This window comes from Scyliorhinus canicula, chromosome 7 (assembly GCF_902713615.1).
Source record: "Scyliorhinus canicula chromosome 7, sScyCan1.1, whole genome shotgun sequence".
Lineage (NCBI taxonomy): Eukaryota > Metazoa > Chordata > Chondrichthyes > Carcharhiniformes > Scyliorhinidae > Scyliorhinus > Scyliorhinus canicula.
This window is the reverse complement of record NC_052152.1, coordinates 128,529,338-128,554,682: the sequence shown is the minus strand read 5'-3', so window position 1 is coordinate 128,554,682 and position 25,345 is coordinate 128,529,338. Positions and strand designations below refer to the sequence as shown.

The following is a 25,345-nucleotide window of genomic DNA, read 5'->3' as shown; positions in this document are numbered from 1 at the left end:
GCTTTCATTTGATTGAACGCTATACTATGTCACAGCAGCATCTTCCATCGTTAACCATCTCTTTAACATTTTGAACAATGGACTGCTGGTTGCCCGGGCAAACTTTCCCTACTAATTCCGAACAATATGTAGTGAACGGCCAGGTACAATCAGTGGCTGGAGAATGCTGAACTTTTGTCAAAATCAATCTTTTTAAAAGGCCCGACAGAACATGATTAGAGTTAGCAGCATAAACAGTGTTATTAAAAAGCTGAGACATACTAGGCTCGCTTCCCCCAAGTCACATGAAGTTGCAGTGCGGCCTTTAAGATCTGATTATTCACCCTTAAAGTTCAACAGATTAATCCACAATTGACCTCTCTACTAGCTAGTTACACTAGTTTGTCTGACACCCAGCACTGGTTGAGCAGAAATTTTCTCCAACTAAATATTGGGAATATCGGTGCCAATGCCTGCATGATTATAATTATTTAAAAAACTGTTGCTAATGTCAGACTTTTGCATTCCCCCACCAGCAGGTTTGAAGGCTGGGGGGAGGGGCTGACCATAAAATCTCTCAGACGGCCTTCTCACCGGACTCCTGCCTGCCCCACCTCTCCATGATGTTATGCTTGGACGAACGAGGCTTGGGTCAGTTAACCACCCTTACTTCAGTTGAGGCCCTTAAGTGACTAATTATTGACCACTCAACCTTTTCCATCCAACCTCAATTTTCAGGCTGGTGGGAGGAATTTGGGGGTGGGAGATGCCTGAACATGAACTATGTTCAGACCTCGTGTGGGGCACCTCCATCAGCAGCCCCCTTTTAACATCGGGCGCTCCTCCCACCAGCAGAAAAGTTGATCCCTTGTAGGTCACCTTTCCTCATCTGGCCTCTCTACCAACACCCCATTCACTTCTGCCCACACCCCTGGGCCTCGCCTCACCTCCCCCTGGTTCCCCACACTGAGACCCCTTCACTTACCTGGTCCTAGACTCCTGGGACATGGAGCCGAGACGGTTCTTGCAGTCCCAATTTTGTCCACTGCCGCCTCTGGCGCTGCTGTGACTATTGGCCGACAGCTCTCTGAGGCGGGACTTCCTTGAGTGAGGGACAGAAGTCCCCTCTCCAGACAGCTAAAATCCACTGGAGCATTAAGTGGATGCGGGGTAGACAGTATGGGTAGGGATGTGTTCTCCACCAACTCCTGAGATAGCAGGAGGGAAAACACCACCATCCTAAAATTCCTGGCTTGTGATGAAGGACAAACAAATTCTTGGCCTCAAATGAGAGTCTACCTCAGGGCAGATATGGAGCTGTGCAGTTATAAACAAAAGGAGTGAATTTGGGTAGCACTAGTAATGTGAAATGGGTTCATTGTGCACTACCAGCCCAGAGCACGCCTACACCTCTTCCATAATGGAGAAAAAGAGAGAAATTGGACATGATTAAACTGACACAGCTCAATTTCACTGCCAAATATCCAATGTAGCTTTGTACGTTGTGAGAATTTAAAAACAGAGAAAGATTTACATTTCACTACAATTAAAATTTGTGGAGGTCTCATGGTGTGCTGGGCAGCTTTCCTCCTGCTATACCAGAAGCTCTGGATTTGAATCCCATCACAAGACCTGATGATCTATGAAGGGGGGTTCATAACATGGCCAAACAGGTTGAGTATCAAACTGCAAATCCTCCCATAGAACATAGAACAGTACAGCACAGAACAGGCCCTTCGGCCCTCGATGTTGTGCCGAGCATTGTCCAAAACTAAGATCAAGCTATCCCACTCCCAGTCATTCTGGTGTGCTCCATGTGCCTATCCAATAACCGCTTGAAAGTTCCTAAAATGTCCGGCTCCACTATCACAGCAGGCAGTCCATTCCACACCCAAACCACTCTCTGAGTAAAGAACCTGTCATAATATACACACAAGTATGTGATGGTGCACAGACAGACATTGATTGACACACAGGATGACCAATGAGCACACAGAACACAGCAGCCAATCACCAGACAGGACATGGCCACGCTAAAGCCAGAGGGCACTAGTTTTCCCACTCACTTGGGATGCAGCCTCTGAGACAGCTAGAGCCCGTGAGCAACAACTAGAACATCCACCATGTGGTAGTAAGATAGTCTGGTCAGGTTAGCCTCAGGTCTCCAGTCAACTCAGCATAGTGTCAACCCACAGTCTAAGTATGTTTAACAGTTGGTAGTTCAATAAAATAGAGTTGCATTTCTCCAAGTGTTGGAAGCCTGTCTCTCTCACTGCTATGGTAAACGCAGTCCTCGCAGACCCAGCATACCCAACACATCATGGTATCAGTGCGTGATGTCAGAGTTTGACGGACCTACCTTGAGATAATCTGCCTTTGACCATCGATCAACCACCCGGTAATATGGACAGCGTCCGCGCCGCCCCCCCCCCCCCCCCCCCCCCCCCCCCCGGAAGATTTTCAAGCAGAAGTTCCAGCTGTATTTTGAAGCCACCGACCTTGAAGCCGCATCGGATGCCAGAAAGATTGCTCTCTTCCTCTCTACAAGCCGGGGACCATGCTATCCACATCTTCAACTCCTCACCTTTGCTGAAGGCGAGGACAAGACAAAGTTTAAAACAGTCCTGCTGAAGTTCGACAGCCACTGTGACATCAAAGTCAACGAGAGCTTTGAACGCTATGTGTTCTAACAGAGGCTTCAGGGTAAGGATGAACCTTTTCAATCCTTCTTAACCCATCTCCGTATCCTTGTGCAATCCTGCAACTACGGCTCCACCTCCGACTCCATGATCCGCGACCAGATCGTTTTCGGGGTCCACTCCGACCCCCTTCGCCAGCAGCTCCTTAAAGTTAAGCAGCTCACCCTCACCATCGCCATCGAAACCTGCGTCCTGCATGAGCACGCTAATAACCGGTACTCCCGTATCAAGGCGGCAGAGATGGCGCATCAAGGCCCCCACGATGCGGAGTGCGTGTAGGCCGTAAAACAGCTCCAGGGCCTGAGTCTGGATGAGGGCAGCCATTTTGCGCCCTTTTCCCGGGCTCCTGCGCATGCGCGCAACGACCGAGGGGACGGCAAGTCCGAGGACCAAACTGCGCAGGTGCGCACATCGTTCGACCGCACCGCGCATGGCACGGTGGTAAAATGGAGCGTTCTGACGTCGGCGCCATGATGTGCAACAACTGTGGCTCCTCCCACTTAAAGCGGCAATGTCCCACGAAATCTCGACGCTATCTCCAGTGTGGCAGCTTGCCCACTATGCAGCCCTGTGCAGATCTGCTCAACTGCCCACCACACAGCGATCCCAGCAGCAGCGCAGGAATGTCTGGTCAGTGCAGCAACTCGTTGCAGATTCCGACTCCGACATGGTTCCAGATCCCGACACCGAGGATCTCACATCCCCATTCCGGGTGGGCATCATCACCAAGCATATGATGCTTTCCTCAAGAAAGACCAAACCCCTTTCAGTGCTGCGCATTGATCTAGATGACGAGTGGTGTGCCACACTTACGGTCAACAAATCTCGCATACGATTCAGGCTGGACACCGGCGCTTCAGCCAACCTCATTTTCTGTCTGACCTGGATAACATCCACGTCAAACCGAACATCCTTGCATCGGCCTGCCAGCTTCTCGACTACAATGGCAATGCCATTGCTGCCAGTGGCTCATGCCAGCTTGTGGTATCGCACCAGTTCCTTAAGAGCCACCCTGCGTTTCAAAATTGGAGGGTCCAACAAAGCTTCCTTGCTCGGTGCTCAGGCCTACAAGGTCATGAATCTCGTACAGCGGGTTCACTCCATGTCACCCGCTGAGGCATCAGCCTCGCCGGATGCCAACTTCCAAACACAATAAAATGACATCATTGCACGATACCACAGCGTCTTCGAGGGTATGGGCACAGTCCGCTACACGTACAAAATTCTTTTGAAACCGAATGCCACGCCTGTGGTTCATGCACCCCGTCGGGTGCCGGCGCCCCTTAAGGACCGCCTCAAGCAGCAGCTGCAGGACCTCCAGGACCAGGGCGTCATTTCTAAGGTTACGGAACCCACGGACTGGGTTAGCTCCATGGTTTGTGTCAAAAAACCGTCAGGGGAACTGCGCATTTGTATCGACCCCAAAGATTTGAACCGTAACATCATGAGGGAACACTACCCTATCCCAAAGCATGAAGAGCTCACCTGCGAACTGGCTCGTGCCACATTTTCACAAAGTTGGATGCCTCCAAGGGGTTTTGGCAGATACAACTTGACGCATCCAGTCGGAAGCTCTGCACTTTTAACACCCCGTTTGGCCGGTATTGTTACAACCAGATGCCCTTTGGTATCATCTTCGCCTCGGAGGTGTTCCACCGAATAATGGAGCAAATGATGGAGGGCATCGATGGGGTGCGGGTGTACGTCGATGACATCATTGTCTGGTCCACGACTCCACAGGAACACATCGATCGACTCAAGCGAGTGTTCCAGAGGATCCACGAGCATGGCCTCCGACTCAACAGAGCCAAATGCTCATTTGGTCCAGCAGAAATAAAGTTCCTCGGCGACCATATTTCGCAGTTTGGTGTGCAGCCAGATGCAGATAAGGTGTCGGCAATCAATGCTATGAAGACACCGGAGGACAAGAAGGCGGTTCTCCGCTTCCTGGGGATGGTTAACTTCCTTGGGAAGTTTATCCCCAACCTTGCATCTCACACCATAGCTCTCCGCAATCTTGTAAAGAAAACCACCGACTTCCAGTGGCTCCCCGCTCATGAGCGAGAGTGGCGTGAACTCAGAGCGAAACTCACCAAGGCCCCGGTACTGGCATTCTTCGACGCTGCCAAGGAGACGAAGATCTCCACTGATGCGAGCCAGTCGGGCATTGGGGCAGTATTCCTCCAGCGCGACGAATCCTCCTCCTGGGCCCCAGTCGCATATGCATCTAGAGCCATGACACCTACTGAGCAGCGCTATGCTCAAATCGAGAAAGAGGGCCTGGGCCTCCTCACGGGGATTGACAAAATCCATGACTACGTGTGTGGACTCCCCAAATTTACGTTCAAAACGGACCACAGGCCACTGGTTCACATCATACAGAAGGACCTCAACGACATGATGCCACACCTACAACGCATCCTCCTCAAACTCAGACGCCCACGCCACAGATCTCCCTGCTCTCGTCCTTGCTGACCGAATTTGTGTTCAACTACCTGAAGGTGGCTTGTCTGCCACAGCTGTGGTGGTCAAGCAAGTGGCCCCCAGATCATTTCTAGTTCGCATGCATGATGGCTCTTTTTTTCGGCGAAATAAGCGGGCACTGCGGCTGCTTCAACGCTCGCCACCTGAATGTGATACCCTGCCTTGCCTGAAGATTGCTCAGGACGCGCCCTTCCACGAGGTCACCGATCTGCCTCTTCTTTTGCCACCCTCAACAGTCAATGCAGTTCCGCCCATTCCAGAGCAGGCGGCCCCTGACCCACCCTTGAGGCGGTTAACCACAGAGATTGAATTTATAGACTGAATGTTTTGTTGCCTTGTTCTTCGTTTACTCACCTGTACATATTGTTCTTTATAATTTGTTATATGCACTCTATCTGCACTAGACATCTTCCCATGTAAATACATTCATATTGTTTGTATATAGTCAAGTTCCTAGTCATGTAAATACGCTCACATACGTTGTACATAGTCATTTCACATACTCACTATTTATTGACATGTACACATTTTTTAAAAGAGGGGAGATGTCATAATATACACACAAGTATATGATGGTGCACAGACAGACATTGACACACAGGATGACCAATGAACACACAGAATACAGCAGCCAATCACCAGACAGGACACAACCACTATAAAGCCAGAGGGCACTAGTTTTCCCACTCACTTGGGATGCAGCCTCTGAGACAGCCAGAGCCCGTGAGCAACAACACGAACATCCACCATGTGGTGGTAAGATAGTCTGGTCAGATTAGCCTCAGGTCTCCAGTCAACTCAGCATAGTGTCAACCCACAGTTGGTAGTTCAATATGTTTAACAGTTGGTAGTTCAATAAAATAGAGTTGCATTTCTCCAAGTGTTGGAAGCCTGTCTCTCTCACTGCAATGGTAAACGCAGTCCTCACAGACCCAGCATACCCAATACATCAGAACCTACCTCGGACATACCTCCTATATCTCCCACCCTGAACCTAATAGTTATGCCCCCTTGTAACAGCTACATCCACCTGAGGAAATAGTTTCTGAACGTCCACTCTATCTATCCCCCTCATCATCTTATAAACCTCTATTAAGTCGCCTCGCATCCTCCTCCGCTCCAAAGAGAAAAGCCCTAGTTCCCTCAACCTTTCCTCATAAGACCTACCCTCCAATCCAGGCAGTATCCTGGTAAATCTCCTTTATATCCTTTCCAATGCTTCCACATCTTTCCTATAGTGAGGTGACCAGAACTGCTCACAATACTCCAAATGTGGTCTCACCATGGTCATGTACAATTGCAGCATAACCCCGCTCAAGCTCCCTGTTAATAAACGCGAACACACTATAGGCCTTCTTCAAGGCTCTATCCACTGAGTGGCAACCTTCAGAGATCTGTGGACATGAACCCCAAGATCTCTCTGTTCTTCCACATTCCTCAGAACCCTGCCGTTGACCCTGTAATCCGCATTCAAATTTTGTCTACCAAAATGAATCACCTTGCACTTATCAGGGTTAAACTCCATCTACCATATTTCAGCCCAGCTCTGCATCCTATCAATGTCTCTTTGCAGCCAACAACAGCCCTCCACCTCATCCACTACTCCACCAATCTTGGTGTCATCAGCAAATTTACTGACCACCCTTCAGCCCCCTCCTCCAAGTCATTGATAAAAATCACAAATAGCAGAGGACCCAGCACTGATCCCTGTAGTACACTGCTGGTAATTGGTCTCCAGTAGGAAAATTTTCCATCCACCACCACCACTACCTGTCTTCTATGTGATAGCCAGTTACTTATCAAATTGGCCAAATATCCCTCTATCCCACACCTCCTTACTTTCTTCATAAGCCGACCATGGGGAACCTTATCAAACGCCTTACTAAAATCCATGTATACGACATCAACTGCTCTACCTTCATCTACAGACTTAGTTACCTCCTCAAAGAATTTAATCAAATTTGTGAGGCAAGACTTACCCTTCACAAATCCGTGTTGACTATCCTGGATTAAGCTGCATCTTTCCAAATGGTCATAAATCCTATCCTTCATGACCTTTTCCATTAATTTAAGACTAGCCGGCCTATAATTACCAGGGTCATTCCTATTCCCTTTCTTGAACAGAGGAACAACATCCGCCACTCTCCAATCCTCTGGCACTATCCCCGTGGACAGTGAGGACCCAAAGATCAAAGCCAAAGGCTCGGCTATCTCATCCCTTGCCTCCCAAAGTAACCTTGAATATATCCCATCTGGCCCAGGGGACTTGTCGACCCTAAGGTTTTTCAAAATTGCTAATACATCCTTCCTCAGAACATCTACCTCCTCCAGCCTACCTGCCTGTATCACACTCTCATCCTCAAAAACATGGCCCCTCTCCTTGGTGAACACTGAAGGAAAGTATTCATTCAACGTCTCTTCTAATTCTTCTGACTCGATGCACAAGTTCCCACTGCTGTCTTTGACTGGCCCTAACGTCACCCTGGTCATTCTTTTATTTCTCACATATGAGTAAAAAGCCTTGGGGTTTTCCTTGATCCGATCCTAGCTCTCCTAAGCCCTTTTTGTAGCTCATTCCTTGCTACCTTGTAACCCTCAAGTGACCCAACTGAAATTTATTTTCTCATCCTTACATAATCTTCCTTTATCCTCTTGACAAGACATTCAACCTCTTTTGTGAACCATGGTTCCCTCACACTGCTGTCACTTGACAACAGCTCCTCCACAAACCACCTTCTAGACACAGTGACCGCAATACACTGATGCAAATTTTCCCCGCAACAGCCAATCAGCAGCTCCGCTCTGCTGCCCTCTCCCAACACACACCAATGGTCGGTGGTAAGATGCAGGGATTTATGGTCCGCCCTGTGATGGCAAGAGTGTCGGAGCCTCTGCCATCACTTCCCATAGCTCCAGACAACAATGTGCATGGAAAAGTAAATATTGCCACAAACACTCAGAGTCCCGGTGAAAATTCAACCAGTTTACTCACCTACAAGCAATTAACATTTCACATTCAATGGATTAATGCACAATTGCAGTAAGTCACAATCCAAGGACAGTGAAGATTCTGTAATCTAAAGCGAACATCTACCCGATTGAACCTTTCAGAATTTTAAAGATTTCTAATCGGCCACCCAGCGTCTTCTCTTTTATAGAGAAAGGTGACCCAGCCTTTAAACCTTCCCTGATGCTTATAACTTCCCAGTTCTGGAATCGTCCTTGCCATTCATTTTTTTTGCGCTTTCTCTGTACCTCTATGTCTTTTGTATTTCGAGACCAGAACTGCGGACAGAACTTTAAATATGATCTAATCGAGGTTCCATAATATAACTTCTCTGAAGAAGATAGTCTATAAGTTTAAAATGTTCAAAGTGTCAAGGGGTATACATCATATGTGCTTTAGTCACTCAGTCGCCCTAGATCAGTATTGTAGGTTCTGGAAAGTTGTCCTGGTAAAGCAGTGTGAAATAAGGAATTATTCAGATGTATGGAGTTCACAGCAGCACCATAACTACACAGAGGGCTAGTTGTTCCCAAGTGTCATGATTTGCTGCATGCTTTCCCATTCTAAATTAGGCTAAAACAGTTCACCTTGCAACAGAACTGGAAATGAGCTTGGGTGCATGAGCTTGGTTCAATTGATAGCAATCATAGGCTAGTGCTGGCGCAGTGGTTTGCACTGTGAAAGATTTTTTGTCGAATCACATCAGAGAGTTTGACACGTAATCCAGCCCTTCAGTTCATTACTGGACCAAAGGAGTGCTCTGCTGTCAAAAGTACCTCTTTCAGTTGCAAAATATCTCAGTTCTAACTAATATTAATCCCTCAACCAAAAGTCATGAAACCAGATTACAATCACCTTCTGGTTTCTCTACCACATATAATTGGTCAATTTCTATGCCTCAGCTTCCTTATCGGAGCTGCCCCTTCATTGCGGTTGACAGTGTCCTCAACCAGATTGGTTCCTGTGCTGACACTCCTGCTTTCATGTCTTCCTCCCCCACTCCTTCCTTCCCTCCCAGAAGCACAATTGTGCTCCCCTTGTCCTCATCTTCCACCCACCAGCCTCCACATTCAGCAGATCATCCTCCACCACCTCCAATCTCCAACCTGATGCCAACACCAAAATATTTTCCCCCATCTCCTCCCCTTCAAATCATTCTGAAGGGACCATTCCCTCCATGACCCCCTGGTCCACTCCTCAGTAATCCCCAACATTCATTCCCCGACCCAGCCGCCTTCACATTGAAGTGTAAAAAATTCACCACCTGGTCTTATACCCTTTCTCTTCCCACCCCAAACATTCCTTCCAGGTGAAGCAGTGACTCGCTTGTTCTTCTTTCAAGTTAGCATACTGTATTTTCTGCTGACAATGTGGCCTCTACATTGTGGAGACCATAGATCAGCTGACTGATTACTGGATGACATCCATTTGGTCTGTGTGAGATTATAAATGTGGCCCTGATCCTTCACTTGTCTGTCATATTCATTTCCACCACACTGTCACTTTGAGATCTCTGTTCTCAGCCTCCCCCATTGTGAATAAGGTATAAGCCATTTTACAGCCTTCTGGACTCAACATTGAACTTAACCATTTCAGATCATCACATTCCAGATAGCAGGTGTTGGAAATTATTCTGCTTTTCTGCTTTTCCCATTTACGCCTCGTCTCGACACATCTTTTTCCTCTTTTTACTTATCTCATTTCCATCTCCTTTTGCTTTGCACCATCATCCCCTTTGTCATTGAATCTCTCCTGCCTTCCATCCTGTCACAGACCTTCCCTATTCTTTCCCACTCCCACCACCAACATCCTCTTTACTTGTGGAGAATTTGTTACATCTCTAATCTCTTTGCCATCTAACAAAAGGTCATCAATGTAAATGGGCGGAATCTTGCTGGTGGTTAGCTTGGAGGAGGAAGAGTATTTAAGTAGGTGGGATGGTGGCATACTGGTGGCATACTGGTACTCCATACCATCCTACCTTCACCAGAATTCAATACTGGGCGGGAAGGCCATGATCAACCATCTCGCCCTGCCACCAATTGAGGCCCTTAAGTAGCCAATTGATGACTATTGATGAGGGCCTCATCGCACCACAAACCAGTGGCAGGCAGACGTGTGCAATGTGGTGTGCATAGCGCTAAAACACACGGCCAGCTTGTCACCTCCGAGGGGGGCTTCTTGATCAAAGGCGCTCAGTGCCTTATTGAGAGGCTGGAAATCGGGAAAGATAGGTGGGGTAGGGGTGGGGGTCATTGAGAGCCACACTCATCTCATGACCACCCCCGCACCCATATCCTCACCCCACGATACCACCAGGCACCCCCCCCCCCCCCCCCCCCCCCCCCCCCACCCCCACATTACTTACCTGTGGCCTGGGTTGCTGCAGGATCCTGGGGCTCCAGTAGGTGTTTTTCAGGCAGGGCTTGTGGTGCTCCTACGTAGCCTCTGGTAGGCTGGCAGCTCTCAGTAGCTAAGGTTTCTATCCCTGAGATCTTGATCCGATGGTTGTCGCTGACCCCACCACTGCCCGTTTGGTGTGTGGTTCAACAGGCCTTCCCAGAAAGTGGCAGTGCCAGTCTCTCACCCAGCTCTGCAGCCAACAGGCAAGATTGCCAACACCTCAACAAGATTCCACCCATGAACTCTGTTTGTCCCTCCACTAGCTTGCCTGGTCTGCTGTGTATTCCCAGCAATTTCTGTTTCACATCATAAATCAAGTAATGTCATCATTTATTACACTGCTGTTTGTGGGCGTTTGCTGTGCACCAGTTGTCTGCCATGTTTCTGACATTACAACAGCGACTGTATTTTTAAAATACTTAATTGGCTGCAAAGTGTTTTGGGACTTCTTGATGTCATAAAAGGTGTTTTACAAATGCAAGATCTTGCTTTCCTCTTTATAAAACTGTTATTAAACACAAACCAAAGCAACACGTTGAATGGGTTCCAAAAATATTTGCTTAAGTGATATCTAGTCGTATCCATATTCACATATTTACTGGTTTCTATTATTGCAGGCTCTCAATCTTAAAGTACGTTATTATAAAGCACCCCTCTTTCTCGTCCCCCAAAAATGAATTAACATCCTTCTGCAGTTTCTCCACTCACCTTCGCAGGACTCCCCCGAGAAGCGATGCATTCAGACACTCAGGAGGAGACAGGCGCCTCTGGACCTCCGCCACTGTCACCTTGTACTTAGATGTAGAACTCAGGAGTGAGAGACGGCCAGGAACTGAACAAAACACTTCATTGGGATTGGTCACTCCCCCAGTTAAACTGTCCTTCTGGTAGGACATTGCAGACAGCGCTGTGCTTTTGGACATTGATATTGGCCCTTGGAAATGAAAAACAATGAAGGTTAGTTGGCAGATTAACAAAAGGGTACAAATAACAACTCTGGCTTCAGTTAGGTCTTGTGACAGCCAGAGACAATGAGCAGCCTTATGTCCTCAAGCCCCATATTGTAAACAGATGCGAGCTGGGTATTTTTATACTCCAGCAATGGGCTGTGCGCATTTTGCAGCATGTTGCCAAACACGTTGGCTTGTAGGAAATTGAGAGCGTGCACCCTTTAACTGAAATAGGGAAGAAGTTTGAATTAAGTATATGGAGCAATTAAAACTGGTGACAAGCAAGAGGCCAGATTTGAAGGCTATCAGAGGGTATAGGGGCTGGAGGAGGTGATAAAGATAGGGAGGTTTAGGGTCTGGAGGAGGTTACTGTAGTGATCTCTGTATATGTAAATGCATGATTAGTTAATGTGCAGTCAGTACAGTCAGATGATCACTAGATGGCATCACTAACAGGGACTATATAAGCAAGCTCAAGCGGTTTGCCCGCTCTCTCTTCTCTTCATGTGTGTTGTAACTAGAGGATAGAAGTGTGACCAACTCAGAGTGTAGTGTATTATATTCATTGTTAATATCATAGAATTCACAGTGCAGAAGGAGGCCATTTGGCCCATCAAGTCTGCACTGGCCCTTGGAAAGAGCACCTCACTTAAGCCCACACCTGCACCCTATCCCCGTAACCCCACCTAACGTTTTTGGATACTAAGGGGAATTTATCATGGCCAATCCGCCTAACTTGTACATCTTTGGATTATGGGAGGAAACTGGAGCACCCGGAGGAAATCCACGCAGACACGGGGAGAACGTGCAGACTCCACCCAGACAGTGACCCAAGCCGGGAATCAAACCTGGTACCCTGGAGCTGTGAAGCAACTGTGTTAACCACTGTGCTACCGTGCTGCCCCAATTTTAATTTAATTGAATCTTAGTTAATTATACTACTAGTCAAAGTATTAAAGTAAAGATCTCACAAGTATATTATTTTGTTACTCAATAAATAATTTGTCATCAACTGGAAGACTTCGACTGTTTATCATCAAGTATAACTCGGCAAGACAAGTAAGTAGCATATATATTACACCCCTGTGATACAACAGTTACAAAGAATGGGAGGGTTTAGGGGCTGAAGGAGGTTACAAAGAATGGGAGGGTCTAGAGGCTGGAGGCGTTTACAAAGATAGGGAGGGTTTAGGGGCTGAATGAGGTTACAAAGATAAGGAGGGTCCAGAGGCTGGAGGCAGTTACAAAGATAGGGATTGGTTTAGGGGCTGGAGGGGGAATTTTTAAATCGAGGCATTACTTGACCAGGACCAGAGTAAGGCAGTGAGACAGGGATGATAGGTCAACAAGACTAAGTGAGAATTAGGATATTAATAAGGATCATTATTTTGGATAGCAGAGTTTTTGATCTGCTGAAGTTAGGAAGCTGGCCAGAGATGCATTTGTTTAGCCCAGAGAGAACAAATGCATGGCTGAAGATTTCAACAACCCACAGATGCCTAAATGTTAACCTTAAACCAATTCATATTTCTAAAAATCAATATGTTCCTAACTGGCAAGAGAGAGATGTCTGGGTGCTATGAAGTGATTCAGAAAAGCACACGTGGCTAGAACTGTGGCTTCCAAGCACCAGGGTCCCAGATTCAATTCCATGCTGGGTTACTGTCTGTGCGGAGTCTGCACGTTCTCCCCGTGTCTGCGTGGGTTTCCTCCGGGTGCTCCGGTTTCCTCCCACAGTCCAAAGACGTGAAGGTTAGGTGGACTGGCCATGATAAATTGGCCTTAGTGTCCAAAAAAAGGTTAGATAGGGTTTTTGAGTTATGGGGATAGGGTGGAAGTGAGGGCTTCAGTGGGTCGGTGCAGACTCGATGGGCCGAATGGCCTCCTTCTGCACTGTATGTTCTATGGCGAAAGAGTGCAATTAGAGACACCTCAGTCGAACAGATATTTTTTGTTCTCAAGGATTTTATAACTTTTATTACCCTAGCACAGAGAAAGTGACTCAGGAATGTGTGGTTAAAACAGACATTTAATAACCCCTTACAATTGAAATGTGTGCACCATTCATCACACACAAACTGGGATTTTCTGATCCTTCCCACAGGCAGGATCTATCAGTCCCTTGTCGGTAAGGCAGATGCGCTATGCCTGTATCCTTCGATGGGACTAGAAAATCCCGCCGGCAACGGCCAATGCCTTGCTGCATTCACCGCGGGGGCAGGATCTCGGCCACAACCTTGATGGGGGGGGAGTAATATTCACCAGCAATACAGGGGAGCTCTCAGTTCTTCTTCAATAGTTCTAGATCTAAAACATCCACCTGAAGAGGTAAACCTGAGCATTTCCTAACGGCACACCTGAAGGAAGGCACCTTGGAAAATGCAGCTCTCCCTCAGCACTGCGCTGGGGTGTCACTCCCTGAGTACTGTATTGGAGTGCTACTCCCACCATACTGTGTTGGAGTGCCACTCCCTCAGTACTGTATTGGAGTGCTACTCCCACCATACTGTGTTGGAGTGCCACTCCCTCAGAACTGTGTTGGAGTGCCACTCCCACCATACTGTGTTGGAGTGCCACTCCCTCAGAACTGTGTTGGAGTGCCACTCCCTGAGTACTGTGTTGGAATGCCACTCCGTCAGTACTGTGTTGGAGTGCCACTCCCTGAGTACTGTATTGGAGTGCTACTCCCACCATACTGTGTTGGAGTGCCACTCCCTGAGTACTGTATTGGAGTGCTACTCCCACCATACTGTGTTGGAGTGCCACTCCCTCAGAACTGTGTTGGAGTGCCACTCCCTGAGTACTGTGTTGGAATGCCACTCCGTCAGTACTGTATTGGAGTGCCACTCCCTCAGTACTGTATTGGAGTGCCACTCCCTCAGTACTGTGTTGGAGTGCCACTCCCTCAGAACTGTGTTGGAGTGCCACTCCCTGAGTACTGTGTTGGAATGCCACTCCGTCAGTACTGTATTGGAGTGCCACTCCCTCAGTACTGTATTGGAGTGCCACTCCCTGAGTACTGTATTGGAGTGCCACTCCCTGAGTACTGTATTGGAATGCCACTCCCTCAGTACTGTGTTGGAGTGCCACTCCCTCAGTACTGTATTGGAGTGCCACTCCCTGAGTACTGTATTGGAGTGCCACTCCCTGAGTACTGTGTTGGAATGCCACTCCCTCAGTACTGTATTGGAGTGCTACTCCGTCAGTACTGTATTGGAGTGCTACTCCCTGAGTACTGTGTTGGAGTGCCACACCCTCAGTACTGTATTGGAGTGCCACTCCCTGAGTACTGTATTGGAATGCCACTCCCTGAGTACTGTATTGGAGTGCTACTCCCACCATACTGTGTTGGAGTGCCACACCCTCAGAACTGTGTTGGAGTGCCACTCCCTGAGTACTGTGTTGGAATGCCACTCCGTCAGTACTGTATTGGAGTGCCACTCCCTCAGTACTGTGTTGGAGTGCCACTCCCTCAGAACTGTGTTGGAGTGCCACTCCCTGAGTACTGTGTTGGAATGCCACTCCCTCAGTACTGTATTGTAGTGCCACTCCCTCAGTATTGTATTGGAGTGCCACTCCCTCAGTACTGTGTTGGAGTGCCACACCCTCAGAACTGTGTTGGAGTGCCACTCCCTGAGTACTGTGTTGGAATGCCACTCCGTCAGTATTGTATTGGAGTGCCACTCCCTCAGTGCTGTATTGGAGTGCCACTCCCTCAGTACTGTACTACATAAGACTGCCACTCTGGATAATAGAACTGATATGCTAAATGTAACGCCTTGTTGACCAGGAATGTACTGTGACTGCACTTTCTTATTTCACAAGTTCCCAATTATACGAGTTCACACAAATTCCCAGTTTAGAGAGGGAAGGGCTACCAACCACACCAATCTGACACACAAGACAAGTCAGAAAGGCATACTATTCACACTGACAGAAGTAAAATCACCTTTGCTTCCGTGGCAATTAACACAATCACATTTCTTGGATATGAATGGTAAATACTAGCCCAGTTCCTTTCGAGAGAACCGGGCAGCACGTTAGCACAGTGGTTAGCACTGCTGTTTCACAGCTCCAGGGTTCCAGGTTTGATTCCCGGCTTGGGTCACTGTCTGTGTGGAGTCTGCACGCTCTCCTTGTGTCTGTGTGGGTTTACTCCGGGTGCTCCGGCTTCCTCCCACAAGTCCCGAAAGACGTGTTTGTTAGGTAATTTGGACATTCTGAATTCTCCCTCAGTGTACCTGAACAGGTGCCGGAATGTGGTGATAGGGGCTTCACAGTAGCTTTGCTGCAGGGTAATATAAGCCTACTGGTGACACAAATAAAGATTATTATATATTATTATATTACTCCAGGGATCCACCTGGCTCGCAACACCTCACGAGATGCAACACAATCTCATGAGATGTTGCAAGGGGAATCTTGGCCACAATGGTCGGGATCATTTTTTGGCAAATCTGCATATTAGAGCGAGGCTTACTCGAAATGTGCAGATTTCCAAGGCACCTTAGGCGTTGAGATTTCCTTCGCCTCAGGGACCTCGGCCGAGCACGGCTTGGTACTGGTGTCCACAAACAGGGATCAGGTGGAACAGCACTCATGGTGGTCTCCAAGGGGCTTGAAGGCCCCAGCTGCATGCCCTTTGAGCAGGGTGATGCCCTGACATTGCTGGTACCACATGGGTACCCTGCCATTGCCAGCCTGCTGCCCTGGCAGTGCCACCTGGGGCCAGCCTGGCACTGCTGGCATCCAGGTGGGGACTGCCAGGTTGGCATTTGTTTTGTGTGCCTCGAAGATCGGGACGCCATTCTCTTGCTACAACGGGAAGTTCCAGCGAGCAGAACTCCCTGTTGTAAAAGATGGGGCCATGTACTGCGCATTCCATGTTCAAGCCTCTTATTTAAAGTGAGTCGTGTTGAATAGCCATATGTTTCTTGGCACTGGGAATGGCGGGAAACACGCGGCTAAACGATAGCACCCATTAACACCATCATGATCAGATGAACCAAATGGCCTCCTTCATTGTAATTCTCTGTAGTGTCACATACCACAAGCACACAATGAAGCACACATCCAAGAGTAGTAAGATACAAGGCACAACTAGCTATTACAACTTGTAAAACAGGCCTTTCCGGTCCTCTGTCAGGTCCAGCGTGACAGGTACTGGACTTCTAATCAGAAAGGCAAACAATGAATCCCAGCCTGGCTGCCAGTTGAATTTGTCCATTGTTGTTCAATAACTATGTCGATTGACAACTGGGTTATTTTTTGTTTAGTTGAGCCACACCCCCACCACCCACCCTCCCCGAGTGGAGCTCCACACAGCAACCTCAGCGCCTGCAAAACGTCGAGGGAGGAGTTGATGCAACACTCTTCCTGTAATTTACCGACGGTTTCATAGCAAACGTTCTAAAATCTCGTCCCACACTGTTTGCTTGCATACCTCAGTCAACAGGCATCAAATGGTGAGAAGCTACTCGAGATTTATTATATATTTGCCAATGGTGTGGGGCAGGAGGAATTTGATTATTTACAATAAGGAGATTTAAAAGCAGATGTAATAATGTAGACCATACATGCTTATGTACATCAATATTAGTCTCAAGCAGTTATCTAAAGCAGTTCCTTTGTCACTTTATTCGCATTGTGGCATCAAACCAGTAATTAATCTGTAATTATTTTCTACTTAGCCAACTGTGTTCCAAGGAGCCAGCCTGATACCATTAAAAATCTCAAACCAGGAACATTTGCATTTATATAAGACCTTTTGCAATATCAGGAAGCCCCAAACCATTTCACTGTCAAAGAATTTCTACTGAAGTGTTGTCACTGACGTAATGCAGCATCCACTTTATGCATAGTAAGATCCCACAGACAGTAATTAGATAAGGCAGTCAGGTAAATTGGCATCACCCCAAAGATAGCGAGAACTCCCCATCTCTTTGAAAATGCAATGGGATTTTTTTTTATAATTCCCCAAGAGAGAAAGCTGGGTCTCAGTTTAACATCACAACATATAAGTTGGTAGCATTGACCGAGTAGCTCTCTCTCAGTATTGCACTGGAGTGTCAACCTAGTTTATGGGTTCAGGTCTCTGCAGTGGGATTTGAACCTCTGACTCGGAGGTGACATGTTATCTAGGAGACTCAGAGGTGATGCCCCCTCCCCCACCCCTAAATAACTTGAGAGCAATGTTGACAGTGGCTGAGCAGCTGATACCTGTGAGTGACATTTGAGCACATTGAGGGTGAGACTTCTGGCCTGGACAATTTGACCACCAGAACCAGATTGATAGCTGAGTAAAGCTTTGCAATGGACAGGCGGAAAATACACTAAACTATCTAGTGGTCTACATACTTTGTGCAACAACAATGTATAACACTGATAACACTGTAACAACAATACTCTCTCAAATAACTACATATACACTGAGACGGCACAATGGCACAGTGGTTAGCACTGCTGCCTCACAGCACCATGGATCCGGGTTCCATTCCGACCTCAAGTGACTGTGTGGAGTTTCTACATTCTCCCTGTGTCTTTGTGGGTTTCCTCCGGGTGCTCCGGTTTCCGCCCACAATCCAAAGACGTGCAGGTTAGGTGGATTAGCCAGGCTAAATTGCCCCATAGGATGGGATTGCAGGAACAGGTGGGGGATTGGGCCAGGGTAGGGTGCTCTTTTTAACGGTCGGTGTGGACTCGATGGTCCGAATGGCCTCCTTCTGCACTGTAGGGATTCTATAAGAACGCATATGCTCAATAACTTCAATACTCACAATTGAAAATCACCACATGAATGAGCACCGAATGAAGCCCGGAGCCTTATAGATTAGGAAGGTCCTAGACTTCCCTCTGAGCTGTATGATCTGATCTCAGCTAAGGCAACAGCTGTGTTGCTATGATTGATCTCTAGGCCACAGAAGAGAGAAAGACATTGATCCAGGGCTCCGAACCTTGATTGCCATCCAGCAACCCTCTGCTGCCTGCTGAGATTGGATGGTGGTTCAGTGAGAACAGTACCAAGCTTGGCTGTGAGCGGCTGAATTGCCAACTGGCTTCACGGCACTGGTTCACACATAATGGACACACAAGATCACCATGGGACTGAGCCCAGCTGCAGTCAGGAAAACGGGGAGAAAACTCAGAACTGTTTGGAATGTCAGTTTTCAACTTGCAGCCCTTTTATTTTAACCAGAGAATTCAGTTGGTGAATCTTTGTTCGAATACAGGACAAGCCTTTTATTGGAGCTCACCACAGCTGACCATCTGTTGGTCAATAAATGAAAGACCAAGGCCCATCTTGTTCACCTCCTGATAATTTGGTCGTCGCTTGATATAATGGTAACGGAGTCGCTGATTAATTATTGCAATCAATCTCCATCAGACCGTCTAGAACACTGATATAAGGTGAGGAAATCTCCAGTGGGTGAGAGCTACAGAAGCATAATAATCATGCCACTTAGCGCCTGTCATGTCTCAAATTTCTCATGCATTGTAGTCCACTACACAGCATGAATGAGTTGCTATCAATTCTAATTCACTGCTATAAGAAGTGGGCATGATAGCTGGGACTTCTAAAATTAAATTAAATGTATACGCCAAGTTTTTTAAAAAAGAAATGGCATTGTAATTGTATTCTAGGAGCTTTGAATTCAAGTTATTTTTTGGTCTGCAAAATCTCTTCAAAGGACGATCCAGGTCCATAACTAAACACTGGTATAAAATGTATATATGCATTCAGGACCAGCTAACAAGAAGCTGGCCATGCTGAGCTTTGTTAAATGCAGAGGATTAAGATAATTGCACTTTAATGAGGTGTCAAAAACAGCTTGAACAGCTCAGTTTGCCTGAGATAGCCGGCACCCTGAATACAGCAGAACCTTTGTAATTGATTCCACTGGAGATGGAAAATGGCTCTCATTAACTGGCCGATTAATCCACTCCTCAGAATGAACGGCAGTATAAATGGTCAGCACTGTACCTACCAAAAACGTTATCTTCCCAAAAAAATCCATCTGATCGGAATGAATCAACATTATCTGCTTCCGCTCATTCCTCCAATATTCTTCCCAGAGCTAGGCTGTCATGGATTTCTGCTTGGGCTACACCCCCCCACCTGCTCCCTTGTACACTTGTTTATTAGTTACAAAACTATTGGGAGATCAGAAACAAAGCAGTTTGGCTGATAGGGAATAGCCCTATATGCCCGGAGAGGCCAGGGAGTTAGTTGGAGTCGTCGGAAGAAAGAGGGAGACTGAGGGCCAGATAATTGAGGCTCGGATGGAAGGAAAAGAGGAAACAGGATGGTTGTAAGGGCCATAATTTTCTGCAGTGATAAAATAGTAGCAGCAATGATATGAGCGGGAGTGAAACGAAGAACAATTTTATACAGAAAATCATGAGTCACAGAGAGAGACTCACTATCCAGTAGCCCCCCCCCCCCAGTGGAGATTTATGAGTCAGAAGGTCTTTTCAGCAGATATCTGGGATGGAAGTGAGGGGATTATTTTATGAGGAAAGGTTGGACAAGTTGGACCTCTATCCATTTGGGTTTACAAGATTGAGAGGTGATCTGCTGAGGAAATTCATGAAGGCCTTCTCAACATTGCCCCTTGCCTGAGGTGTGGTGATCCTCCAGTTAAATCACCACCAGTCAGCTCTCCCCCTCAAAGGGGAAAGCAGCCTATGGTCACCTGGGACAATGGTGGCTTTACTTACTTTATAAGATGCTTGGGGAATGGACAGGCGAATGCTGAGAGGATGTTTCCCATTGTGTGAGAGACTAGAAATAGGGGGCACCATTTAAAAATAAGGGGTCTCCCATTTAAGATGGAAATGAGGGTATTTTTCTCTCTGAGGGCCGTGAGTCTTTGGAACATTCTTCCCTGGCATCGGTGGATGCAGGGTCGTTGAATATTTTTTAAGGCAGAGGTAGATAGATTCTTGACTAACAAGAGATTCAAAAGTTATCAGGGCTAGGTAGAAATGTGAAGTTGAGGCTACAATTAGATCAGCCATGATTATATTGATTGGCAGAGCAGGCTCGAGGGGCTGATTGGCCTACTCCAGCTCATAATTTGCATGTTTGTATGGTTGTGTAAACACTGATTCAGCCTCAATCACAGAGGAGCAGCACAGTCTGCACCAATGTGATAATCCATTGTTTCCCACACCGCAGGCAATCCTGCTGCTTGTTAGAGTGAAACTGAGTTCAATGCAATTCATGCTGAATTATGGACAGGTTTATATTGTGGCTTTGTGGTCGATGGGGCCTGAATTGACACCACCCTTCCGGTTCTGTGATCCTCAGTACCTCATCAAGCAACATGGTGTTTATATACTCGACCAGGATGAAGCAACAATGCCTCAGTATAAAGTGCAACTGGGATAAACCACGACTGTACTATCCTCGGTAATTAGAAAAATATGTTCCACTCATCCTGGATGTTCATGAACAAAGTACAAAACCATGTAGAGGAAGTGGGACAAAAGCACAATGTCACAATGCATCAACTCTTCAAGAATGGGCTCACTCCTCCCCCCCCCACAACCTATCCCCAATCTCCCCCGCCCCCACCAGACACATATAACAGGAAAGGATGCCACATGTTCCAAGTCTTAATAAGAGTCTAATGTGCAGTGCAGAGGAATTCAAATCAAAAGTGTGACTGTGACATCACTTTGATTGAATTCAGATCAGGAGAGCAGCGAAGCAATGTTTCCAGATGCTGGTTATAGTATTTTTACTGTGCCAAATAGATCTTTCGCAAATGAACCAGAGGGAATATACAAACATGAAATAGGGTTGAGAGTAGACCATTCAGTCATCCTCCGGCACCCACCCCTGAGCCTGAGGAAGACTGGAAAACTCTGCGATTTTGGCACACGATAGCACCGTGGTTAGCACTGTTGCTTCACAGCTCCAGGTTCGATTCCCTTAAGTTCTATCTCTTTTGTCATCTAGGGAGTTCTGGATTTCTTTGCCCTCCCTTTCCTTTTTGAGGGAATATTCCTTGACTGTGCTGGCTCATCTCTTCTTTGACTTCAATTTGTTCGGTCCAAATTCATTCTTTCCCAATTGAAATTGACTTTCCCCAGTTAATTGCTCTTACTCTGGGCTATTCATTGTCCCTTTACATTGTCAGCCTAAACCTTAAGATACATAGAACATAGAACAGTACAGCACAGAACAGGCCCTTCGGCCCTCAATGTTGTGCCGAGCCATGATCACCCTACTCAAACCCACGTATCCACCCTATACCCGTAACCCAACAACCCCCTCTTAACCTTACTTTAATTAGGACACTACGGGCAATTTAGCATGGCCAATCCACCTAACCCGCACATCTTTGGACTGTGGGAGGAAACCGGAGCACCCGGAGGAAACCCACGCACACAGGGGGAGGACGTGCAGACTCCACACAGACAGTGACCCAGCCGGGAATCGAACCTGGGACCCTGGAGCTGTGAAGCATTTATGCTAACCACCATGCTACCCTGCTGTCCCAAAATGGTACAATGGTAACTAAATGTTTCCAACTTATATTTGATCCACTTGGTCTACCTCATTCTCAAAAAACAGGTCTAGCAGTGCCTCTCATCTCATTGGATTGGCACATACTGCTGGAGAAGATTTTCCTGAACACACTCTAAAACCTTTTGCCCCTCTCTGCCCTTTAACCACTACTATCCCCGTCTACATTTGGATAATTAAAGCTCCCATTATACTACTTTATACCTTTTTTGCGTATATCTGTAATTCCCTCTTTTCTTCTTTTCCTATCTTTTCTGAACACTTGTATCCAGGAATATTTAATACGGGAATTAACTTGCCGTACTTTGAGCGAGATCTTTGTCATCACAACATCATATATACACATGGTAATCTACACCTGTAGCTCAACCTTATTTATCACACTCTGTGCCTTTACACACATGAGCAGCAATCCTGATTTAGACTCTTGTTACTTTCTGCTTTACTCTGGCCATACTTACTAACTTACTATTCCTGCTCTAGTGCTATCTGTCGCTCACATTATTCTGTGGACCTTTGTATTCATCTCTGCTATTATCTCCTGATTCCCACACCCTGCTGAGTTAGTTTAAATCAGGCTGTCCAACTTTATTTGCCTGAGGGGCCACATTCATTTTATCACTCAAGGGGCAGATAATAAATTTCAAAAAGATACATGAATTCATAAAACAGTTAAATATGAAGAAAAGAAAGAATTTGCTGAGCAAGGATAAAGTTATGTTAAAGCAATAAATTGATAACATTTAAAATTGAGTAGTTAATAAGGATGGCCATGAGAATGTCAGAGGGAGCAAGTGTGTGTCTGGCTTAGTCCCAGTGTCAGAGCGCTCACTAACTGGTTAAAAAAAAGGGGCTGGTTTAGCTCACTGGGCTAAATCGCTGGCTTTTAAAGTAGACCAAGCAGGCCAGCAACACGGTTCGATTCCTGTACCAGCCTCCCCAGACAGGCACCGGGATGTGGCGACTAGGGGCTTTTCACAGTAACTTCATTGAAGCCTACTCGTGACAATAAGCGATTTTCATTTCATTTTTTTTTCAACTTAACCTCGCCCACTCTGAGTATTTGCTGATGTGCGGGGGTAAGAATCCGGAGATTGTGAATAATCCAGACACACCTGCCTCACACTCACTTTCTTCCACACTCACTTACTCTCACACTCAGTCGTGCTCACTCATACTCACTCACCCTTGCTCGCACTCACTCACTCACATTCACACACACTCACTCACACCAATCATATTCTTCCCCACCCCTTGATGCTGGGCTCTTCAACGTCTCACCACCAGGTCCCGACAGACTCTCCATCCCCGTGACCCCAACAGACTCCCTCACCTTCCCCCATGACGCCAGCAGACTCTCCTCCCCACCACCTCCCCACATGGCCCCAGCAAACTCTCCTTCCGCTGTGACCCCAGCAGACTCTCTTCCCCCGTGACCCCAGCAGAATCCTTTGCTTTCCTCCGTGATCTGAGGATATGCCTTTACCTTCCCCCATGACCCAGCAGACTTTCCTCCTCCCCATTGCCCCAGCAGACGCTCCTCCCACTGTGACCCCAGCAGCCTCCCACCCCGGCCCGTGACCCCAGCAGACTCCCTCACCTTCCCCACTGATCCCAGCAAACTTCCTTACCTTCACCTATGCCCCAGCAGATTCTCCTCCCCGCCGTGACCCCAGTAGCCTCTCCTCCCCCGTGACCCCAGCAGACTCCCTCACCTCCCCCTGTGCCCCCAGCAACCTCGCCTTATCCCGTGACCCCAACAGACTACCTTCACCTTCCCCTGTGACCCCAGTAGACTCCTCTCAATCCGCGGCCCCTGCAGATTCATCTTTCCCTGTGACTCCAACAGACTCCCTTCACTGATGTGACCCCAGCAGCCTCCCTTACCTTCCCCATAGACCCAGCAGATCCCTCACCTTTTCCGTGACCCCAGCAGACTCCCTCACATTTCCCCCTGGTTCTGGCAGTCTCTCTCTCTCTAACCATCCCACATGACCCCCTACTAAAAAACCTGAGTCAATCAATAGCAAACATGGGATAGGAACAGCCTATCATTGGAGGAGCAGTCCCGTTGCAGAATCTTCAACTTCCCATACCTGTCTTCGCATTTTGAGCAGTGACTTTGGGATCTACAATCTGGCACATGGATCATCTGTTGGATAATCATAGAATCATAGAATTTACAGTGCAGAAGGAGGCCATTCAGCCCATCGAGTCTGCACTGGCTCTTGGAAAGAGCACCCTGCCCAAGCCCACACCACCCTATCCCCATAACCCAGTAACCCCATCCAACCAACACTAAGGGCACTTTTGGACACTAATTTATCATGGCCAATCCACCTAACCTGCATATCTTTGGATTGTGGGAGGAAACCGGAGCACCCGGAGGAAATCCACACACACACGGGGAGAACGTGCAGGCACCGCACAGACAATGACCCAGCCAGGAATCGAACCTGGAACCCTGGAGCTGTGAAGCAATTGTGCTAACCATTATGCCACCGTGCTGCCCTATATCTTGGTTGAAACTCTGCGTAATATCACTGGGAAATCTAGAGGAACTGCCCAGCTCTGTCCACGTGCAATCTATCCGTGTAATATCACTGGGAAATCTAGAGGAACTGTCCCAGCTCTGTCCACGTGCAATCTATCTGACCTGTCTTATCGCCTCCAGCGCCAGTCCTAAGAATCTAAAGCCCTCTGTCCTGCATCATTTTTTCCAGCCATGCATTAATCTATCATATTCTCCTATTTCTAAACTTTTGCTTAGCATGGGGGGTAATCTGAAGATTACTATTTTTGAGGTTCTGCTTGCTAATTTTCTTCAAAGCGCCCTACTTTTGACAACAGGTCCCTTATTCTACCACAATTCTTGGTACCAATGTGGACCATGACTGCTAGCTGCTGACCACCCCCTCTTTGGGTTATCTGCAGCCATTCAATGATATCCTTGATCCTGGCACCAGGGAGTCAATACACCATCCTATTTATTCCCCTAACCATTGAAACTAATGTGAGACCACATCCACTGGTCTCACCTTATCTATTCAGCTAGTTCCATCCTTAAAAAAAAACGGTAACAATTTTGTCAAACATGATATCCTATTCATAAATCCATGTCAACTCTGTCCAAACCTATCATTATGTTCCAAGAGTCCAATTATAGTCCTTTATAATGGATTCCAGCATTTTCTCTGCTACTAATGTCAGGCTAACTGGTCTATCGTTCTATGCTTTCTTGCTCCCTCTCTTCTTACATAGTGGGGTTACATTTGTTACCTTTCACATT

The 25,345-nt window shown here is 47.2% G+C and overlaps 1 protein-coding gene across 1 annotated transcript in view; it reads right to left on the bottom strand.

The window, feature by feature from the left end:
* The window catches only part of tfap2c (transcription factor AP-2 gamma (activating enhancer binding protein 2 gamma)), a 95,535-nt gene that overhangs the window by 46,127 nt on the left and 24,063 nt on the right, over positions 1 to 25,345 (bottom strand). Inside the window, exon 4 of the mRNA XM_038802917.1 lies at positions 11,281 to 11,506. Coding sequence (XP_038658845.1) covers positions 11,281 to 11,506 — 226 coding nt within the window. The remainder of the gene's footprint in view (positions 1 to 11,280; positions 11,507 to 25,345) is intronic.